At 41.9% G+C, this 19,785-nt stretch overlaps 2 protein-coding genes across 3 annotated transcripts in view; both read left to right on the top strand.

Moving 5' to 3' along the window:
- Nucleotides 1-9,557, top strand: part of aldh1a3 (aldehyde dehydrogenase 1 family, member A3) — a 42,079-nt gene extending 32,522 nt beyond the window's left edge. For both annotated transcript variants that reach the window (XM_046074681.1, XM_046074682.1), the window contains exons 11-13: nt 5,574-5,731; nt 7,610-7,684; nt 7,786-9,557. In XM_046074681.1, coding sequence (XP_045930637.1) covers nt 5,574-5,731; nt 7,610-7,684; nt 7,786-7,855 — 303 coding nt within the window. In that variant the 3' untranslated portion in view covers nt 7,856-9,557. The remainder of the gene's footprint in view (nt 1-5,573; nt 5,732-7,609; nt 7,685-7,785) is intronic.
- A 6,789-nt stretch (nt 9,558-16,346) lies between these two features.
- Nucleotides 16,347-19,785, top strand: part of lrrk1 (leucine-rich repeat kinase 1) — a 162,588-nt gene continuing 159,149 nt past the window's right edge. The window contains exon 1 of the mRNA XM_046074025.1: nt 16,347-16,499. The gene's annotated coding sequence lies outside the window, so the exon portion shown is untranslated. The remainder of the gene's footprint in view (nt 16,500-19,785) is intronic.

Raw genomic sequence — 19,785 nt, 5'->3', positions numbered from 1 at the left:
GGGGATTGACATTAATAACTGTAGAGGACAGTGTTATGACAATGCCAGCAACATGTCGGGTACCTACAAAGGCTTGCTGGCCCACATCAAACAGATCAACCCACTGGCAGAACGGGTGCCCTGTGCAGCACATACATTAAATCTGGTGGGGGTTACCAGTGCGAACTGCTGTGAGGAAACGGATCAGTATTAGAGTTTTGTGCAGTCTTTGTTTAATTTCTCATCAAAGACCACTTCACGCTGGCAGGTGATCAAAGCGGGGTTGCAACCAAATGATAACAGCAGAATAGAAACATTAAAAACACTTTCTGATACTAGATAGTCAGCACACGCCATTGCAACCAAAGCCCTGTGTCAGAATTACGCGGGTATCCAGCAGTCATTACTGAACGTTGCTGATGATGAGCACCAGAATTTGAGTTCTAGAGAGGAAGCCAGGGTACTGCACAAAAAAATTAACAAACTGGAAATTACATTAATGTGCAACATGTGGAATGCCATTCTTCAATGTTTCAAGGGTGTGAGCATGGCACTGCAAGCAGTAGAGTTGGACTCGTGCAATGCTGTGGATCTGGTGCGCTCAGCCAACAGGATCAGTTTGACAGCTTTGAGATGGCTGCAAAGAACATGTCACCCACCGTATCAGATGAGTACAAAGCAGACACTCAACGAAAGAGAAAAAGAAAGAGACAGGCTGACGAGTCATCTGAACCTGAGTGCGAGCTGTCAGGCCGCAGACGCTTCTGTACATCTGTGTATATTATATATATCTGTGTAATTGACCGGCTAGTGTCAGAGCTGGACCGAAGATACCAGTCATATAATGACGGTGTGAAAACTTCAGATTTTTAAACAGATTGAACTCTTTTTCCCCCCAAGACCTCCGCTCAGAAGCTGAGAGCCTGCAAAAGAAATACCACTGTGACTTAGAAGCGGACTTTGTGGAGGAAGCGGTGCAGTTCAGGGAGTTTGTACAGAATGACAAGTTGGGCAGCACGTCGGCAGTGGAGTTACACAAAGTATTAAGAAGTAGAAAACTCAACACAGATATAGCTCTGCGGAGAGCGTTCCTTCTCTAAACTGGCATTGGTGAAAAATAGACTGCGATCAAGCATGCAGCAAGACAGAGTTAGCAACCTCACACTGATGTCCTTTGAACACGACATTCTTCGTGAGTTGGATTTTACCGACGTAATCACGGCTTTTTCTACAAAGAAGACAAGACGAAAGCACTAAAGCAAAAAAAGGTAAAACAATGCTCTATTTACTGCTTTCCAGTATAGCCTGTGCTGGGGAGGTTTTACATTGCTGTTGTTGAGGATTTTTTTTAATGTAATACTGTCTTCGTTAGGCTATATCTCCCCGAGAGAAACTAATTTCTGCTTTTGTTGTATATAGACAAACGTGATCATTAGACTTTGTTTTTATTATTGTGGGCCTATAAAACCTCTCAGCCCCAGGGCCTAACGGTAGGTTAATGCGGGCCTGCACGTCGCGGTTCCTCACGGATCTATTTGAAGAAGCCGGCTATTTAAAAACGATATAATATTCTTTGTGTGGTTCATCAACGGTGATAAATTATCCGTATGTCCCGTGAGGTGCGAACAACTCGGCACAACACCAGTGAAGCCGGGGCTCCGTCTCTTCAGCAAGTGTTCCTCTTCTGCCACTGCACACACACTACGCCTACACATGCGCACTGACGACCCAGGGTTAGGGTTACAATTTTGGACTTATTTACGCACTTTTAAAAACATTTATTGAAAGTTTTATTCTTTTTACGTGTTTATTTACAGAATTAAATGTTGAAATGTATATTGTAATAGGCTGTATATTAAGTTATTGGGAGAAAACTGGTAGTTCTATGTAAAATCAGACGTTGAGCACCCCCATATCGCCAAAATGGCATGATCCTTGTTTCGCTGCGAAGCTTCGACTATTCAGGGTCAGCCCTAATTCTAATGTATTTTTAATCATTTTGAGGTTTGGACTGACAAAACAAGCAACTGTGACAACATTTCTCACTATTTTCAGAATTTATTGCAATCAATTAATGGAGAAAATAATCAGCTGATTAAAATCGCAGTCTGATACAAAATAGTTCAACCTCAACCAACTACATTAATGCATGATGAATAATAATCTAATGATATTATATAATAGTATACAGTCATATGGGACATTTTTCTTTCTGCTTTGAGTAGGCTACTTTTATTTTAATTGGCTACTTCTACATTTTCTAGCTTATACTACTTACATACTTTTACTTCACTTTTCCAATACAGTGAGGTATTGGTACTTTTATTTTATTTTTAAGGATCTGAATAGGCCTAAGTTACTTTGCTCACAACTGGCTACAAAAGCCAAAGCTTCTGGTTGCAAAGAGGTTGGAGAGTTTTTGACTGCATCAATAATAATTTAGCACGCATTTGGCTACTACGGAAGCCTTAAGCATTGATTCATATATATATATATATATATTATAAGAGGATAATTATCTCATGATCTCGCCAGGTGCATTTCTTTACAATAACTTTGCAGAAAGTTACTAGGTCAGTAGTTAGCTCAGTTGGTAAAGTGCAGGACTCATCCCTAAGGTTTGCAGGTTTGACCCCTGCTCTCTGCAAAGTTGATTATTCTTCTTTTGTGTGTTTTTTAATCATTCTCTTCAACAAAGTTATTACGAAGAGATTCAGGGGAATCCAGTCACACATTTCCCGACAGCTATTTAAGAACCTTTGAAATAGCCGTCGGAAATGTGTAGTTAAATGGATTCCCCTGAATGAGAAGCGGATGAATTTCCTCTGCCGGGGAATGATGGGGAAATGAAAAGTCCATAGGTTGATGAATATGGACCAATCAACGGGATGCACACACTCCAGCACGTGCTTAATTGTGAGCATGTGAATCAGTCACAACAACTTTGCTGAAGAGGAATATAAAGATTTTTTTTAAAGATGGTCTACCATGAGGATCAAACTTACAAGACTGTGAGTCTTGTATCTTACCAACTGAGCTAATCAGTGACACTAAAACCACCTTGAAATTACCATTAAGTAAAGTTCTTGCCAACCCCTGTGTTAAACTACTGTTTTGTTCTCTTGAGATCACAAGAAAATGATCCCGTTATCACGAGAAAACGGAGTAAAATAAAGATATGAATCGATGGCTATTTAGGGCTTCCATAGGCTACACTCCCCAACATCTCACTATCTTTAATCACAGGCAAGTGATTTCGTCCAGGAATCATAAAATCAAAATGCATAACTACAGTTACCGCATTCATCGGGTCTTGTGTTTCAAACTTATACACCGTCTGTGCACGCGCATGTCCACCAGGAAACAACACATTTTAATTTCTGATTGGCTAAACGGCTCTGGCATTTAGTAGGCAACAACAGAAAGATATGAACTCTGCACAAAAAAAGATTGTCCATTAATTGTTTATAGCGGGACAACTTCGAGGACGTTATCTCTTAACTTCTCAGCGTGAGAAATACAAGGTGTGTCGTGTGAGCGTGTGAACTGGCTAAAATGCGTGTGTCTCACGGTGAATGCGAGAGACTTGAGAGCCCTGGTGGACAGCCATTGTGCAGCACCCGGTGAGCAGTTAGGGGTTCAGGGCTTTGTTCAGAGAGCAGCTTCGGCAGTAGTCAAGTCCCCACAGACTGAGCTAATGCGGCCCCTCTGAGCTAATAATTTCAGTGTAGTGATTAGCAAGCTAGCGAGCTAAAATCATCACTAATCAGATACAGATCATCGTAATCATGCTAACAAATGTTAAATAGCGTCCTGTCAGCTGCACACTGTAGTAAGTACAACTACAACTCAGCTGGCGGTCGGGAAGTTGGGGAATAGTTATGGCAGAAGTGCGTTGGGCAAATCTGGACCCCATAGAAAGCTACTGGAGGCTTCATCACTCAGAGAGTATCATCACAAAGTTTTCAGTAAGCATGACCCCTTGTAGTCTTTTCACATCAGCAGACAACGGGGTCTGAGCTCAGGTGAATGTCCTTATCAGTGGAAGTATAATCACGTATTAGTGATGTGAGCAGTCACATATTTCCCCCTTTTCACAGAAATGTTGGCATTTGGATAAACTTGGGTAATTTCCTGCAGAGTTGCCATGCTGACTCAAAATCTTGTGGTCTTCCTCTGCTTTACAACATTTGATTAACATGTGCATTTGCGACCCAAAGCCTTTTCCTTACAAGCTTTTGACCAGTGTTTTCAGATGTCATGTGAAATCAACTTTAAACTTAGGTTGTGTTGACTGTCCCACGACTAAACCAGCACACATCTCAGAGGTAGATCTCCATATTGCTCATCAATTTCCAGAAAGCACAGAACTCCAGATGATTAAGCCCTCTTAATTGGATGGGAAAAATAGTTTTCCCCACGGTACTCATTACTGATTAACTGATTCCCATATGTTGAAAGTGATATATCACGTTCACCACAGGAACTGCATTTTAATTAAATCAATATTATTAATATTTTACAAAACAAAATAACTTACAGGCCATATAAATGAAGGTATTGGATTAGTTTTGCCAATCCCTGAACTCAAGAGTCACTTAAACAAATGTTCACATTCACACACTCTTATTTTCACTTTGAAATGCAGCAAGATGTCCGCACTTAAAATAAAATAATAATATAATTATCATTATATTATTATAATTATCTATTTTTAACTTATATTTTTTTATAATTTATAGAGCAAAGTGCTTCACAAGTGCAAGGAATTCTAAGGAAGAAAAAGTTAAAAGGAAAATGAAAGTAACATATAATCTTGAAAGGCTCTCCGAGATTCAAACAGTTAATGTTGTCATATTTTTGTGTGATCCAGAGATGAAAAAATCCAGTCATCTATGTTAGCTTCTGTTCTATCCAATAACACATTTTTTTAACTAAGTTCCAGTTATTACTTTCTCAGTTTAAATTACACATTCATTAAGGGTCCAAGCAGCGAAGCTGTTGTTTTGTTTCAAAATTTTATCACCAACATACATACTGTAGCTTGGGATATGAAGGGCCTGAGGGTTCAAGTCCAATGTGCCTCAGTTGCTAACTGAGGTCATAGTAACTCAAAGTTTGTCCATTGTACTTGGACCCTGTGATTGTTTATTAGGGCCTGAGCATGAACCGTGCTAGGTCACTAAAGGAATTATTTTTTTAGGGCCCAAGGGATTCTTTCTTTCTTTTTTTCTGCAAAGTAATCTCAATTTTGGGGGACTAAACACACACATCAAAAACTCACCAAAATTTGCCCCTAATTTAGGGGCGGCAAAGAATTTTATATTTTATGGGTTTCGCTCATGGGCGTGGCAAAATGGCTCGCTAGCGCCCCCTACAGAGCAGCCCCCGGACAAAGTTTCACCTTTGTGTACAAAATTTCTGTGGCACACGTATCATGTCCAGATGTACAAAAAAGCCTCTTGGAGCGATGTCCTAAACCCAAAAGGAAGTCGACCGTTTTGAATTTTATGATCATTTTTGGACTTATTCTTCTTAATGGAATTTGAATTGCACAGTGTGACTGGTCTTTACTGCTATCTTTTCCCTCTCAGATATTTGGTCCCGTGCAGTGTATATTCAGCTTTGAGAGCCAGCAGGAGGTCATAGAGAGAGCAAACAGCTCAAAATATGGCCTGGTGTCAGCAGTCTTCACAACGAGCATGGACAGAGCTATGTCTGTGTCTGCAGCCCTGGAGACTGGCACTGTCTGGTAAGTCCCCATTCACAGTCTTGACAGCAGGGGGAAATATTTGGACAGCCATTTGATTCCCCTCTTCATTGTTCATTCAAAAGGATTTATCCATTTTAATTTGACATTGCTGAACAAAATTCAGACACAAGCCGATTATGTAATGTAAATGTTGTAAGGCTGTTTCATTCAAACACAACAACAATGAAGAACAGGCTCCCCCTGACCCTCAGTACAAGTTCATCAAATTCCTACCATTTTGCCAGAAATAAAGACACTTGAGAGGTAGACAAAGTTTCATTTACATTTACTAATTTGGCAGACGCTTTTATCCAAAGTGACTTACATTTGAGAAACAACATAAAAGCATCAACAGCATCATACAGCACGAGATCTACAACTGACAATATATACTAGCAAGAGCACTAATAAATACTAGTAAGAGCTAGTATTTGGAAACTCGTGTCCAAAGTAGTATATTGTGTCAAGGCACGACTGATCATAAAATAAATCAGTTTATTAGCTGCGAGGAAACAACAAATTAGACTGAACAGCATGTGAAAACCAGCACAGTGAAACCAGATGCTGCATTTCCATCCAACGCCATAACTGCAAACACACGAGTCCAAGGAAGGTTAAAGCAAGGGCAACTGGACATAGCTGAAGATACTTGAAGACATTTCGCCTCTCATCACCTTGGTTACAAGCTAGGACTCCCTGACAGTCGGTCAGAGCTGACAAAGCTTCTTGGCTGAGAAGGTCTCCCAGTATCTTCAGCCAAGTCCAGTTGCCCTGAATTTAACAATTATTGGATAACTATGGCCTGGATGACTCAGAACCTTCAGACAGTGAGACTGAGCATTCAGACAGATACATTTTCCATGTGGAAGAACTGATCATTTTCTTGACTATCTTGGTCTTCAGTTCATTCTTCTCCCAACTTTAAAAACCAGCCCTCTGTCCAAATCTTTACTGCAAAATGAATAGGTAGATGTTTTTTATTATAATTTGTGAAGGGGAGGATGTCCAAGCTAAAATTGTGTGTTAAGTTGCAATCTACGTTCATATTGCAGGCCGTAATGCTCAATTCTGATATATTGCTCAGATCTGGATTTTTTTGATTGACTGTTCACATAATTTATTTAATGTGGCCCATATTAGACTCCAGTGTGACCTGGCCATAGCCATAAAAGAATAATACGCAACACGCTGTCGTACGGAAGTAAATATGGAGGCCACAGAGGTTAGCTCATGCTTGCTAACTCTCCTGATTTTCATGAGAGCCTCCCGTTTTTCATCGCCCTCTCCAGGTTTCCTCTTGGGATCACAATTCTCCCTATTTCCTGCATTTCTCCCAATTTATGACAAATGTTCAAACTTTGTGTCCTTTTCATTGCATTCATTACAGCGTCTGGCACTGGACAGTGCGTATAAGCCCTACAACTCTCTCTCTACTGTTTCTACGTGTAGCATGCACATAACGCAGAACTATGACAACTGACTGCCCACACTGAGATCGCATTTAAAAAAAATTTATCCAAAAAATTTCAGTCTGCATCTGATTTGGACCACACATGAAAGCGGCCCAAATCCAAACAGGAAAAGGTCAGAGTCCACGTAACTTGCTGTTCACACTGTTATAAAGAAATCGGATCTGAGTCTCACATGAGCAAAAATAAATCTGATTTGGGTCACTCCTGCAGTCTGAACTCAGCTTTCGTCTTCCACTTGAAATGAAACCAAATTGTTGGACTATTCCATTGAAAGCTGTCAGCTGGCCTACCTCTCATTGGATTTATTTATTTGATTAAAATTTTGTTTGCCCATTGAAATGTTTTGTGTATGCTTAACAAATTAAATTAAATCAAAGCATTGCTCTCTCTCTTTCTCTCTGTTAAGGATAAACTGCTATAACGCCCTTCATGCCCAGACTCCCTTTGGAGGGTACAAGATGTCAGGCAACGGACGAGAGCTGTAAGAACCATCACTGTTCCTTCATATTTCATATTCTTCCATCGTTCCTGTTCACTGTGTGCTCCTTAACCCTCCTCAACGTGTTGTCTCTGTCCTCTCAGTGGAAAGTACGCCCTGGCTGAATACTCGGAGGTGAAAGCAGTTACCATAAAACTGAGTAAAACTCTGTGAGAAGAATCAGGAAAGTCCATCGCTCTGCACGTCCCATTCCATCAGGCCAAATCACAATTCTTTACAACCCATGCCCTCCCTTTGTCTAGAGTTATGCTTGTGATGTTGAGAAGGTTAGGCCAACATCTCAGTTGGTCTATAAAATGTATCAGCGCCCAAAATGTAAAGTTGTTGTATGGGGGGGGGGATGGTAACCCCTGTTTCTGTTTAAAGATGCTCTCTGGTGTCAGTAACCTCTTCCACTGGCTGCTGTGAGTGCTTTTGGTCTGGCATTCACAGAAAGCTGACGTTATCTATTCCTGCTCTTCATTGCGTCTATGTCTAGGGTCCTTGCTCTTTTTACATCCTTTGTTATGTTTCCTGAAAAGTGTTTTCCTGACTCTGTGACTCTCTCTTTGAACAAAGATGGGGTGGCTGTCTCGTCCCCATATGCAACCACCTATTATCAAGTGATAAAAATTCCATTTGACAACAAATGAACCATCTCCATGATAACACGGAAGAAACTTCACCAATGAAGCCAATGAGATGGAGACCCACGGCTCACCTTCAGTGTCCCAGAAAAAGTAGTGTAAGGAAATGAGAGGATGTCTCTGGGGTTGTTTTCTGTCTTGTCCATCAACCCATGACAGTTCAGAATACTCCAGTGGTTATAATGATACAAATTTGCATGTCTAGTCTGGTCCTTAAAGAAAATGATATGCAGATTATATGACAAATATAAATGCACAAAATATAGCGACAAATTAGTATGACAGAATTTTAGGGGTAATATAACACAGGTTTCTTCCGGTCACGTTAGGGTCAATTGCTGAGCTAAAGTAAGCCAAAGGTGAAAGCCTGGGACTCTACAGAACAGCAGGTCACACTCTGTCTCACCTCTCTGCCTGCTCGAGTCGACTGACTGACGCAGCTGTCTTGAAAAAGATGCTCTCTGTGATCCATCTCCAACCTATATAACCCAGGGTCAAGACTGGGTTATGAGTTGTATGTGGCTTGAATGCCACATAATGTGACTTAGGTTAACTTAGGTAAGCATAGTGTCTTGTTTTGAATCAATATCCCATGGAATCTCACACATTAACCTTATTAGGACACTTGATGAATCTCTGTAGGCCTAGGAGGGGGAAATATCCCCAGATATGAAGTGTCCTTCAGATTAGGTTGTGGTACTGCATTGTATTCTCACTCTGTATCGCTTTTGCCAGTCTCCCTGGACAGGCTTCAATAAACAATGCTTTGTAAGACATCCTGAGATTTCCTGAGACCTCCTAAGAATTTCCAAAACAATCAGCAAAGATAGGGTTTTACATTTGAATTCCACCAGTTGTGTGCGTTCGTCAGTCTCCCTACATGGGACAATGTGGGATGGTCAGAAAGGAAAACTGTTTTTTTATCGTTGAGTAGCTGATGTATGCAGATACTTTTTGTTTCTAACCTGTTGTGATCTAATATGAATGTTCTCTCTCCTGAGGAGAATGTACCTTCCCTTTCAAATGTTGGAAGGAACTCCATTTCCTGTCCCAGATAAGGTAACATTTACCTTGCCAGTAACATGTTAGTACTGTAACAGCAGCGATGTTATTATTACACAGATAGTTGTGTGTTTATTATCACACATGGGAAACAAGTCTGTCTCTGCATTTTTCTCACATTAGTTTTGTATTTAAATAGAAATTATGAATAAAGAAAATCGAATACACTTTGTGTGTCATTCTTTGCACCTGTATAGGAATGGATCTCCTGTAACAGAAAGCTTATTAAAGTTGTTCAATGAATACATTTCACTATCTGCACACACAAAAGTTTGTTCCTCTATCCCCATGGGGATATCTCATTGACATAATGTATTCCCCAGCCCCTTACCCTAACCGCTGCACTTACAAATCGTCATATGGATTATCTTGTCCCTGTTATATGTTTATGAGGCTACACACAGGGTGCGATTTGTGAAAAAAATTATTTTCATGAAAATACCACCCTACCTCTCCCCACACGGTTTGGCATGCAGGTGAACTGTCGATTACTGCAAAGTTTAACCATCACAGTATCACTGCCACTGTTACTTTTTAAAGCAATAAATGTATAACATTACTAAGGTGGCTCCTAGGAATTTTTTGAGGACTACATTTGCATTCCCTTGCAATATGTTTTGCATTCCACTACTTCTGAGCCATATATTCTGTCCACTGCTCTCAGCGCAACACCACAGTAGGGATCAGCTTATTGAATTTTTATTTTAAACCGGAAACCTATGCTGACATAGGCTAATACTACTGCTCAAAATGAATATTTATGTACTTAATGATCGCTCCAGAGGAGAGGAAAGAGAGCCAGTGTCATCCCAAGGTACATACCCCTGATAGAAAGTATTCCCCCAGCCGCGGGAATGCACATGCATTCAGCGGTGAAGGTGGACCTCAGACTTCACCAAAGTAAATGAAAAATATTTGTGTAATCTATCATTTTAGTTGTTGTTTTACCAACGAGGTTTTTGCGTAGCAAGCTAGCATCTGGCTTGTCTAAAATAAATGCTTTTATTCTTCTGTTGGCTAATGTTACGTTATCGAACTTGGTATTATTCATTGCACTGAATTGCGACTGTCTAAACAAGACGACTATAATTAATAATAATTAAACTGAATGCAACTGAATGCAGCATTGTAGACAATGACATTGTATTTTGTCCTTGTTATGATCAAAGCCTTTAGAAATTGTTCTGATCTCCCCTCCTTAAGGGTAAATTATTATAATAATCATTAAAAATGCATTGCATTTAAATAGCACTTTTTATACACAAAAAGCGATTACAGTACTTGCACTCTGCCAAAATAGTTGTAAAAAGAGGCCTTTCTGCTGGCTCTGCCTGCATTGAGGCGGGGTGGCCTCTGACTGAGCTGGGGGACTATCGGCCCTGGCCCTGCGTTCTCGCTCCCTGGCACGGCTCTCTGCTGTTCTCCCATGGGGCGGAGCGTAGCTGTCCCTGGGGCATGTGATCTCAGGTCCTTTGCGCTTTGGGGGGTTGCTGGTGCACTGGCTACTGGGGTTCTTGCCTGCTACACTGGGGGTCCCCAAGCAGCCAGTAAGACAGACAAAACCCACCCGACAACAATGGCCATGTGCTCCCAGGACTACCGTACGCCCTCATTGTGAGAGAGCCATCAGGGGGAAGCAGCGGGATCGCCACCCCTGCTGAAGAAGGCCCCACCGAGGAGAGGAGACAATGGATCCTAGGCCCTGGAACACGTCACCCGCCCCAGTTATGAGCAAAAGCCAGAGGCCCGAGGCCCCAGCCCCCCAGGCACCCACACACGCGCAGACCCGCCCCAGTCCCAGAGGTCCAAAGCCCCAAACCACAGGTCCCCACACATTCCCAAGGCAGCTCAGGACAGGTTGCAAGGTTGCAAGCACCCACCCCCACTAAGTGATAGAGCTGATCATGGGGGACCAGATAGACTGGAATTTTGCCAATTGTTTTTTTGGAAGCAGACATTCTCTCAATGCTAATGTGGTCTATAGGGAGATTACTATATTGGGTGATACTAAAATTCTTTTTAGCCTTCCAGTTCACAAGGATAGTTTAATGGCGATGCAGTGAGACTCGCATCCAGTGCCAGTCTAAGGAATAGCTGACCACTCAAGTAGGGGTTGAGCCATATCAACCACCTATAGAGTTCATCATCCATCAACTCAGATCACAAACACTACTGAGGCAGCATCACTTTACAGCTCAAAATGATAAGAGTTCTTTTCGAGAATCTAGCCAAGACTGCTATGGCTCCTTGGAGTCTCTCTGACAGGATTGACAGCTTTCCATCTTTCATCAGGAAACCAAAGTTTGGCAAAACTGGAGCAACCAGCCAAAAAGCAAGGGAAAAGCTCAGTCTACAGCCACAAGAGGTCTTGCCAGATCATGTGGGTCAGATGAGCAGTGTAAGTAATGGTTCTGATGATGTTGACAAGAAATGCCAACTGCATAAGAAACCCCATCCTCTCAGTCATTGCAGGGTGTGAAGGAATAAAGCTCTAGAGGAGATTCTTAAAGGAAAATGGCATATGCTTCAGATGTTATGCTACAACTACTCATCTGGTAAGGAACTGCAAGGCAACCATCAAATGTTTAGAATGTGACAGTGATACTCATATTGCAGCTCTCCATCCAGGACGACTACCTTTAACCACTGCTAGTGTAATGAGGTTTGTGGAGATGATATGAGTACAAGGTCCTGCTCCAAGATCTGCCTAACTAGGGTTTACCCAGACGAAAATTCAGAGAAGACAATCAAGATCTACATATGTAATCCTAGATGACCGGAGCAATCAATCGCTTGCAAGAACGGAGTTCTTAGATGTTAAATGAGCAAGTTCGGCACCCTACGCACCTGTGCAGGTGTGACAGAGACCACAGTGAGAAGGGCCACAGGTTTCATTGTGGAATCCTTAGATGGAGTGACAAAAGGTAAGGGAGGAAACTGCCGACTCTGATTGAATGCAACAATATGCCAAACGACAGGGCCAAAATACCAACTCCTGAGGCAACGCAGTGGCATGCACACCTAAAGCCCATTGCTCATATCATTCCCCCACTTGATCCAGAAGCCCAGATTCTTCTGCTCCTGGGTCGTGACATATTCCAGGTCCACAAAGTGCGGGAGCAACAACATGGTAAACACAGTAAAAACCATAGGCAGACAGACTCGAACTAGGTTGGGTTGTGGTGGGCCGTCTGCCTAGGATCAGTGCACGGGTCTGCAGTTGTGATTACTTTCCGCACACACATATTTGACAATGGATGTCCTTCTCTTCTTCCTCCATGTGCTAACCGGTTCTGTGTGATGGAGAAGTTTAGCTTCAAGCCTCCGCCTAAACTCATGTGACACTTTCATCTTCGACAACTGTGCAATAGGAGTCACAATCTTTGAAAGATCAGATAATGATGATAAAGTTGGACTTTCTTGGACACTTTTTGGACACCATGGACAGAGAGATGGTAATGGATGACAGCAACAGTTGGGTGGTGCTGCTCCCATTCAGAACACCATGCCAGGAACTCCCCAACAATAGAGACCAGGCATTAACACAACCCAACTTCTCTCCTACACACAGTGGAATAGAAGCCTGAGATAAAGACTCACTTCGTGATCTTCATGAAGACACAGTTTCATTGTAAGAGAGGACAGTAAAGATTTCCTTTGTTTGCCTTGGTTTAAAGATAACGATACCAGCAAGGAGATCATCAAACACCGCATTATGGTACATGTGTTCGGAAACAGTCCGTCTCCTGCCGTGGCCATTTATGTTCTCCGACGCACAGCTGCATATGAGTACGGTTCAGATACCAAGCAATTTGTGGAGAGGGATTTTTACGTCAATGAAGGACTTCTGTCAATACCCACAGCTGCTGGAGCTACTGAACTGTTAGCACAGACACAGGAGATGCTCGCAACCTCAAATCTTAGGCTTCACAAGTTCGCTCCCAACAGCAAGGAATTAATGGATGCATTCCCCATCGAAGACCGTGCAAAAGGACTTAAAAACCTTAACTTGAATGTTAATCCTACTCCTATCCAATGCAGCCTCGGACTTAGCTGCGACCTGAAGGAGGATGTATTTGTCTTCCCTGTAGCTGACACCAAGAGGCCTTTTACATTTAGAGGGATACTCACCACTGTCAATAGTCTTTTTGACCCGCTCGGGTTTGTTGCACCCATCAACTTCCAGGGAAAGTTCCTGCTACGAGAATTATCAAGTGTAGCTCTTGACTGGGATTCCCCACTTCCAGAGAAGGAGGAAGACCAGTGGAACACTTGGAGGAAATCACTGCATGATCTCGAGCAGTTGGAGATTTCCAGACCATATGCTGCCACCACCCTCTTAACAGCCTTAAGGAAGCAACTTCATATTTTCTCAGATGCGTCTGGTCAAGGTGATTGTGGCAGTAGCATATCTCCGTGCCATTGGCAGAGAGGAAGCATGTCACACTGGATTTGTCCTTAGTAAGGCGAAGCTAGCTCGACAAGCAGCATATACCATTCCCAGACTGGTACTGGAAGCAGCTGTTTTAGCTGCAGAGATAGCAGAGATTGTTACAAGTGAACTAGACTTCACTCTAGATGCTGTGGAGTTCTACACGTGTAGCAGAGTCATTTGGGATATATCTATAACCAGACAAGATGTTTCAATGTGTACGTCAGCAACAGAGTGCAGTGTATCAGGGAGGTTTCAAGTCCATCACAATGGCATTATGTTTCTACAAAGCATAACCCTGCAGACCATGCTACTTGCTCCGTACCAGCAGACCTGTTGAGCATCCCCATCTGGCTAACAGGACCTGCTTTATTGTTGCTGTGAACAGCTGAAGGAAGGGTAGAGGAAGGGATGATGGGATGAAAGGATGTATGTGCACGGGAGTTTTGTGAAGACATGACAGATATGAAGGGAGCAGGTACATGGGGAAAAACAAAGGAGCTGGTGATGCGTTCTGTGGCCGTCAAGGCCCTGTGACATCATGCATGATGCCACTGGCCGTGGCCGGCACTGGCGGGGAAGCTGGAAATGCTGGAGACTCTGTGGTTGTTGTTGCCGGAGTATTGATGGAGGCTAGGTAGAGATGGAACAAAGTTGTTTTATTGTCGTTGCGGTGGTAGGGAATGCCTTTCCCTCTGTCGGGCTCCGTTTGTGGAGGTAGAGACAGCCGCGCTATGGAGGAGGACGCGATGCGTCATGAAGAGTATCAGGTGTTTGTACGGGAGGAATGCTTTTGACAAGGAGAGGGTTGATGCCAACTCCTGTGCCATTTCTGTGGCGTCCTCGATTTCCTGACCATGCTGATGGAGGGGAAGAGCCTGAGAGCCACAGGGAGTCAAAGATATTTCGTTGGAGAAGCGGAGATCCTGGCGAGACCAGGTTATGGTGACCTCGGATCGTAAGTGGCTCCCCTGATACACTTGACTAAGGTCTGACTGCTGTGGTGTGACTGAAACATATAGTATCCTCGTATAGATCATTGTCTGAATCGGGTAAACTGATTTCAATCTCTGGATCCATGATTGTGATGGTTCTGTGAGCGTGGATCGTTGTCTCTCTTGCATCGAGCAATCAGAGACAAACAAGGCCAGCTGAGTAGCCCAGGTATAGATAGACTTGTCAGGTGATTAGAGGTGTGGTTTAGCCGTGGCCCTGCTCCCTTTTGTAGTATGTTATATAGTTAACTTAATTTCCTGATTTTGTGTTGAGGAACTACTATATAACATACTACAAAAGGCTTCAAATTTACATGTGTCAGAATTCACCCAGATAAGATTGTTTTGGAAATTTTACTGAGGACATTGTCAATGCAGGCTCGTTGGATGCCTTTCAAATAAGTGAGTAACATTGCAAGTGGTTTTTCAGTGGATTTGGTGTGGCTGCCGTGCCGATGTTTTAAAGGCTGTTTAATTGTGTGGATGTGCTTGTGGGTATTAAACTGTGTGTGCGCCTTAGCTGGCCTGTTTTCAGAACATGATGTTGTGTTATGAGTGTGTAGGCTACTTTTCTTTCTTTTTCACCATAATATCTTGGCTCTCTGTCGAAGAGGAATGTGGTTATTGTACTGAAATTTCCCGAAAAGGTTTGCGTTATTTCAGCACTGTAAACACCTTCTGCACTCAACTGTTTGTAGTGACATTTCAGGATTTTGACAATGACAGCACTGGCCATGCTCCTTACAACTTTCTCTTTGACTTCTGTACTTTGCAAATACAAAAGTCTAGGTGACACAGTCCGACTCTAAAATCCATCACATGATGGTACTTTACTTACTAGACTGCTGCGTCCAGGTGCACACAACACGACCGCAGCAGCACATGTGTGTTGCACTGCTAAAACTAAAATCTAAGTAAGATTAATTATCTTAATTGAAGGCAAAATATACTTGTTTTTTATCTGACAAGATAGTTCTTCTTACCAGGCGGCTTTTAATTTCACTTGTTTCAAGTTTTTTACCCTTAAGTAGTAAGTGAAATATTCTTGTTCTGTTGGCAGATAATTGTGCTTATTTTTAAGTAATATTTCCATCCATAATCCATTTTAATGCTTTTTCCCCTCTTCATTTGGAGAGAGACGCACACAAAGAGAACTGTTGAATTTAATGTGTTAATATTGAATTAAATTGATTTAAGGAGCTTTAAATTAGGTATTTACTGCATCTAATCTTATCAGTTGTTAAACCGTGGCAAAACGAAGGTAAATAAATTTGCCAATATGGGTTTCCTTCTAGACAGCAGTGTGTGTGCGTGCGTGCTTTGTAACGGTGTAGCCCAAGGGCACATCATTACAGCCTGCACTGGGGCCCGTTGTGACTACCTTTACCTCTGACTTCAGTTAACCTTATTACTGTTCTTTTGTTTGAATACATCTGTTAAATACTCTTCCTTGGCTTGTTTTAGGCACCAGGTTTTTCTTGACATTATTTTGAAAATTACTACCGGAAGCGCCTCCGCTGTACCGTCTGCCTTGATGGAGCGTGTAAATGGAAAGTTTGCATTGTGGAATCAGGAAGTTGAGTAAAACGTCCGTGTCAGATAGTACTGTATGCCTGCCGCTGCTGAGGACCTTTAGGCTGTGAACCGCTGTGGAGATGCGTACTGGACCTCTGAGCCATGTGGTGAGCCGGCTTATGATAACTGTGTTGTAATGTTTTATGGTTGGAATGTTATTCTGTGCAAGTGCTCACGTGTCGCTGCATCGCTTCATCAGATCTCGTACGTGACGTTGGCATTAGAGGAAAACAAAAAACAAAATCTGCATATTTCATACATTGTCGTTATTTGTAAATAACACACACTGTGAAATATATTTTTCATACTCTCAGAAAGTAACGTTACTTTCCGTTTTGGTAGTGTCATCATTCAGAAAGAGGCAGTGATTTTAAAACCATCTGAAAGTGCAGCATGCTCACCCTCTGCTGTCTGCTGAGCCGAAGCTAAAGTTACTGGGGATAAAATCCGAATTCATTCGAATCTTATAAATCAACTCCCAGTGAATCAATTAAAGCTGGGATAGGCAATGCTGAAGAAAGTAGCAAGAGGCAGCTGGGTGGGAAAGTATCCAACCGACCCCCCGCCGAAGCCACTCCCCCAAAACAGTTGTACGTGCCCAGTGAGTGCACAGGCAGAGAGCGTGCAGGTAGGCCGGTTGGCCAGCCAATCATCAGGGATGGGCAAACATACAGCAAATGTATAAAATAAGACACCCTAATTTTAAGTCTATCAAAATTAACTTCAAAATACAGCAGCCACGCCATGTGTCAAAATAAACGAGGCTACTGAATTTTTGAATTTCACAATACTAAAAACACTTTTCCAATGTGCATGAAATCAGTTCACAAAACTTTTATCTATCAGCCTATTTCATATATCCCTTCACCAGAGCACTGACTCAGCTGATTAATTGGACAATGTTTGAAAGCAACAGCTTTTCTCTGCCTGATAATAACTCTGACAGGCAGCCAGTTAACAGATTAAATATTCACATGTCCCTGTGTTTACTCAGATGAAGGTTAGTTTTAAAGTCCCAGTTTCATATTTAACTAACAGTTTGCTAATGACTCCTAATTGTATCCTAATTTAGTTACTTGGTCTTTGGTAATGAAGGGCCTACTTTGCATCATTTGAACTACAACAAACATAAGGGGTGGATGGGTGTGCAGTGCATGTGTGCATGTAAGTTACACTATCTCATGGCATTATAGGCAAGGCAAGTTTATTTGTATAGCACATTTCAACAACAAGGTGATTCAAAGTGCTTTACATAAAATATATAAGAACCAGGGAAATATAGAAAAGTTTAAAAAAAGTTAAATAGAAACTAAAAGCAACAGGGAAATATAAAAAAAGTTAAATAGGAAATAAAAACAGGCAGATAGTGTTCACTGAAAATTTAAAAACAAAGAAAAAGAAAACAGGACAAAAGTTACAGTGCAGTGTTAGTTATCAATCTACTAGTTAAAGGCAGTGATAAAAACAAAAATATTCAGTCTTGATGTAAAAAAACTGAGAATTTCAGCAGACCTACAGTTTTCTGCGAGATTGTTCCAGATATATGGAGCATAAAAAACTAAACGCTGCTTCTCCTTGTTTAGTTTTGACTCTGGGGACAGAAAGCAGACCTGCCCCAGACGACTGAGAGGTCTGGATGGTTCGTAACGAAGCAGAAGATCAGAAATGTATTTTGGCCCTAAACCATTTAGTGCTTTATAAACTAACAGCAGGATACAGGAAGCCAATGTAAAGACCTCAGAACTGGAGTGATGTGATCCACCTTTTTAGTCTTAGTGAGGACTCGAGCAGCAGCGTTCTGAATCAGCTGCAGCTGTCTGATGGATTTCTTAGGGAGCCCTGTAAGACACAGTTACAGTAGTCGAGTCGACTGAAGATAAATACATGGATAAGTTTTTCCAGGTCTTGCTGAGACATAAGTCCTTTAATCCTTGATATATTCTTCAGGTGATAGTAGGTTGACTTTGTAATTGTCTTAATGCGGCTCCTCAAATTCAGGTCTGAGTCCATGACTACACCAAGATTTCTGGCTTGATTTGTGGTTCTTAACATTACAGATTGAAGTCGAGCACTGACTTTCAATCGTTCCTCCCTGGCTCCAAAAACAATAACTTCAGTTTTATCCCTGTTTAATTGAGGAAAATTCTTGCACATCCAGTCGTTGACCTGCTCAATACATACTTACTTAGCGCTTCTATGGGATCATAGTCCCCTGGTGAAATGGTTAAGTAAATCTGTGTGTCATCTGCATAATTATGGTAACATATTTTGTTCCAGAATGGAGCCTTGGGGAACTCCACAAGTCATTTTTCGTAGCTCAGATGTGTAATTACCTATAGACACAAAGTAGTCCCTGTCCTTTAAGTAGGATTCAAACCAGTGTAGTACTGTGCCAGAAAGTCCCACCCAGTTTTCAAGTCTGTCTTGTAATATGTTGTGGTGCGACCGTGTCGAATGCAGCACTGAGATCCAATAATACTAAGACTGAAATTCTGCCACTGTCAGTGTTTAAATGGATGTCATTGAAGACCTTAACAAGAGCTGTCTCAGTGCTGTGGTGTGGCTAAAATCCTGACTGAAAGACATCAAAACAGTTATTTAGTGCCAAGAAAGCACTAAGTTGTTGAAAAACAGCTTTTTCAATGATTTTACTTAAAAACATCAGATTTGATATGGGCCTGTAACTGCTCATTAATGACCAGTGTCGGGGTAGTTACTCAAAAAAGGTAATGGATTACACATTACTAGTTACTTTTTAGTAATGCCTTACTTTAGTAGATTACTCAGTGCTGAAAGTAACTACTTACACTACTAGTTACATTACTTTTGGATTAATTCAATTCAATTCAATTTTATTTATATAGCGCCAAATCACAACAACAGTTATCTCACAACGCTTTTCATAAAAGAGCAGGTCTAGACCGTACTCTGTGATGCTATTTACAGAAGCCCAACAGTTCCCACCAAGAGCAAGCACTAGGCGACAGAGGCAAAGAAAAACTTCCTTTTAAGAGGCAGAAACCTCGAGCAGAACCATGGCTCAGGGTGGGCGGCCATCTGCCTCGACCGGTTGGGGTGAGAGAGAGAGAGGGAGAGAGAGAGAGAGAGAGAGAGAGAGAGAGAGAGATGTAAGGAGAGAGAGAGGGGAGGGAGGCAGCCTACACAATATACACACAGAGGTACAGACAGTGAAGGTAATGTTGCTATAGACTAAATGAAAAATGGTACAGATATTTATAATAGTGTTAATGGTAACCATCGTAATGTTAATGATTATAATAACAATAATAACAATAAGACTAGCAACAATAGTCGTTGCAGTAGAGGGTGTCGAGCAGGAACACAGGGGCAGCAGGTGACCCGCAGCCACAGATCCAGACTCCACAGCTCCAG

This window comes from Micropterus dolomieu, linkage group LG17 (assembly GCF_021292245.1).
Source record: "Micropterus dolomieu isolate WLL.071019.BEF.003 ecotype Adirondacks linkage group LG17, ASM2129224v1, whole genome shotgun sequence".
In the NCBI taxonomy this organism is placed as follows: Eukaryota; Metazoa; Chordata; class Actinopteri; order Centrarchiformes; family Centrarchidae; genus Micropterus; species Micropterus dolomieu.
This window is presented reverse-complemented; position numbering and strand designations above follow the sequence as displayed.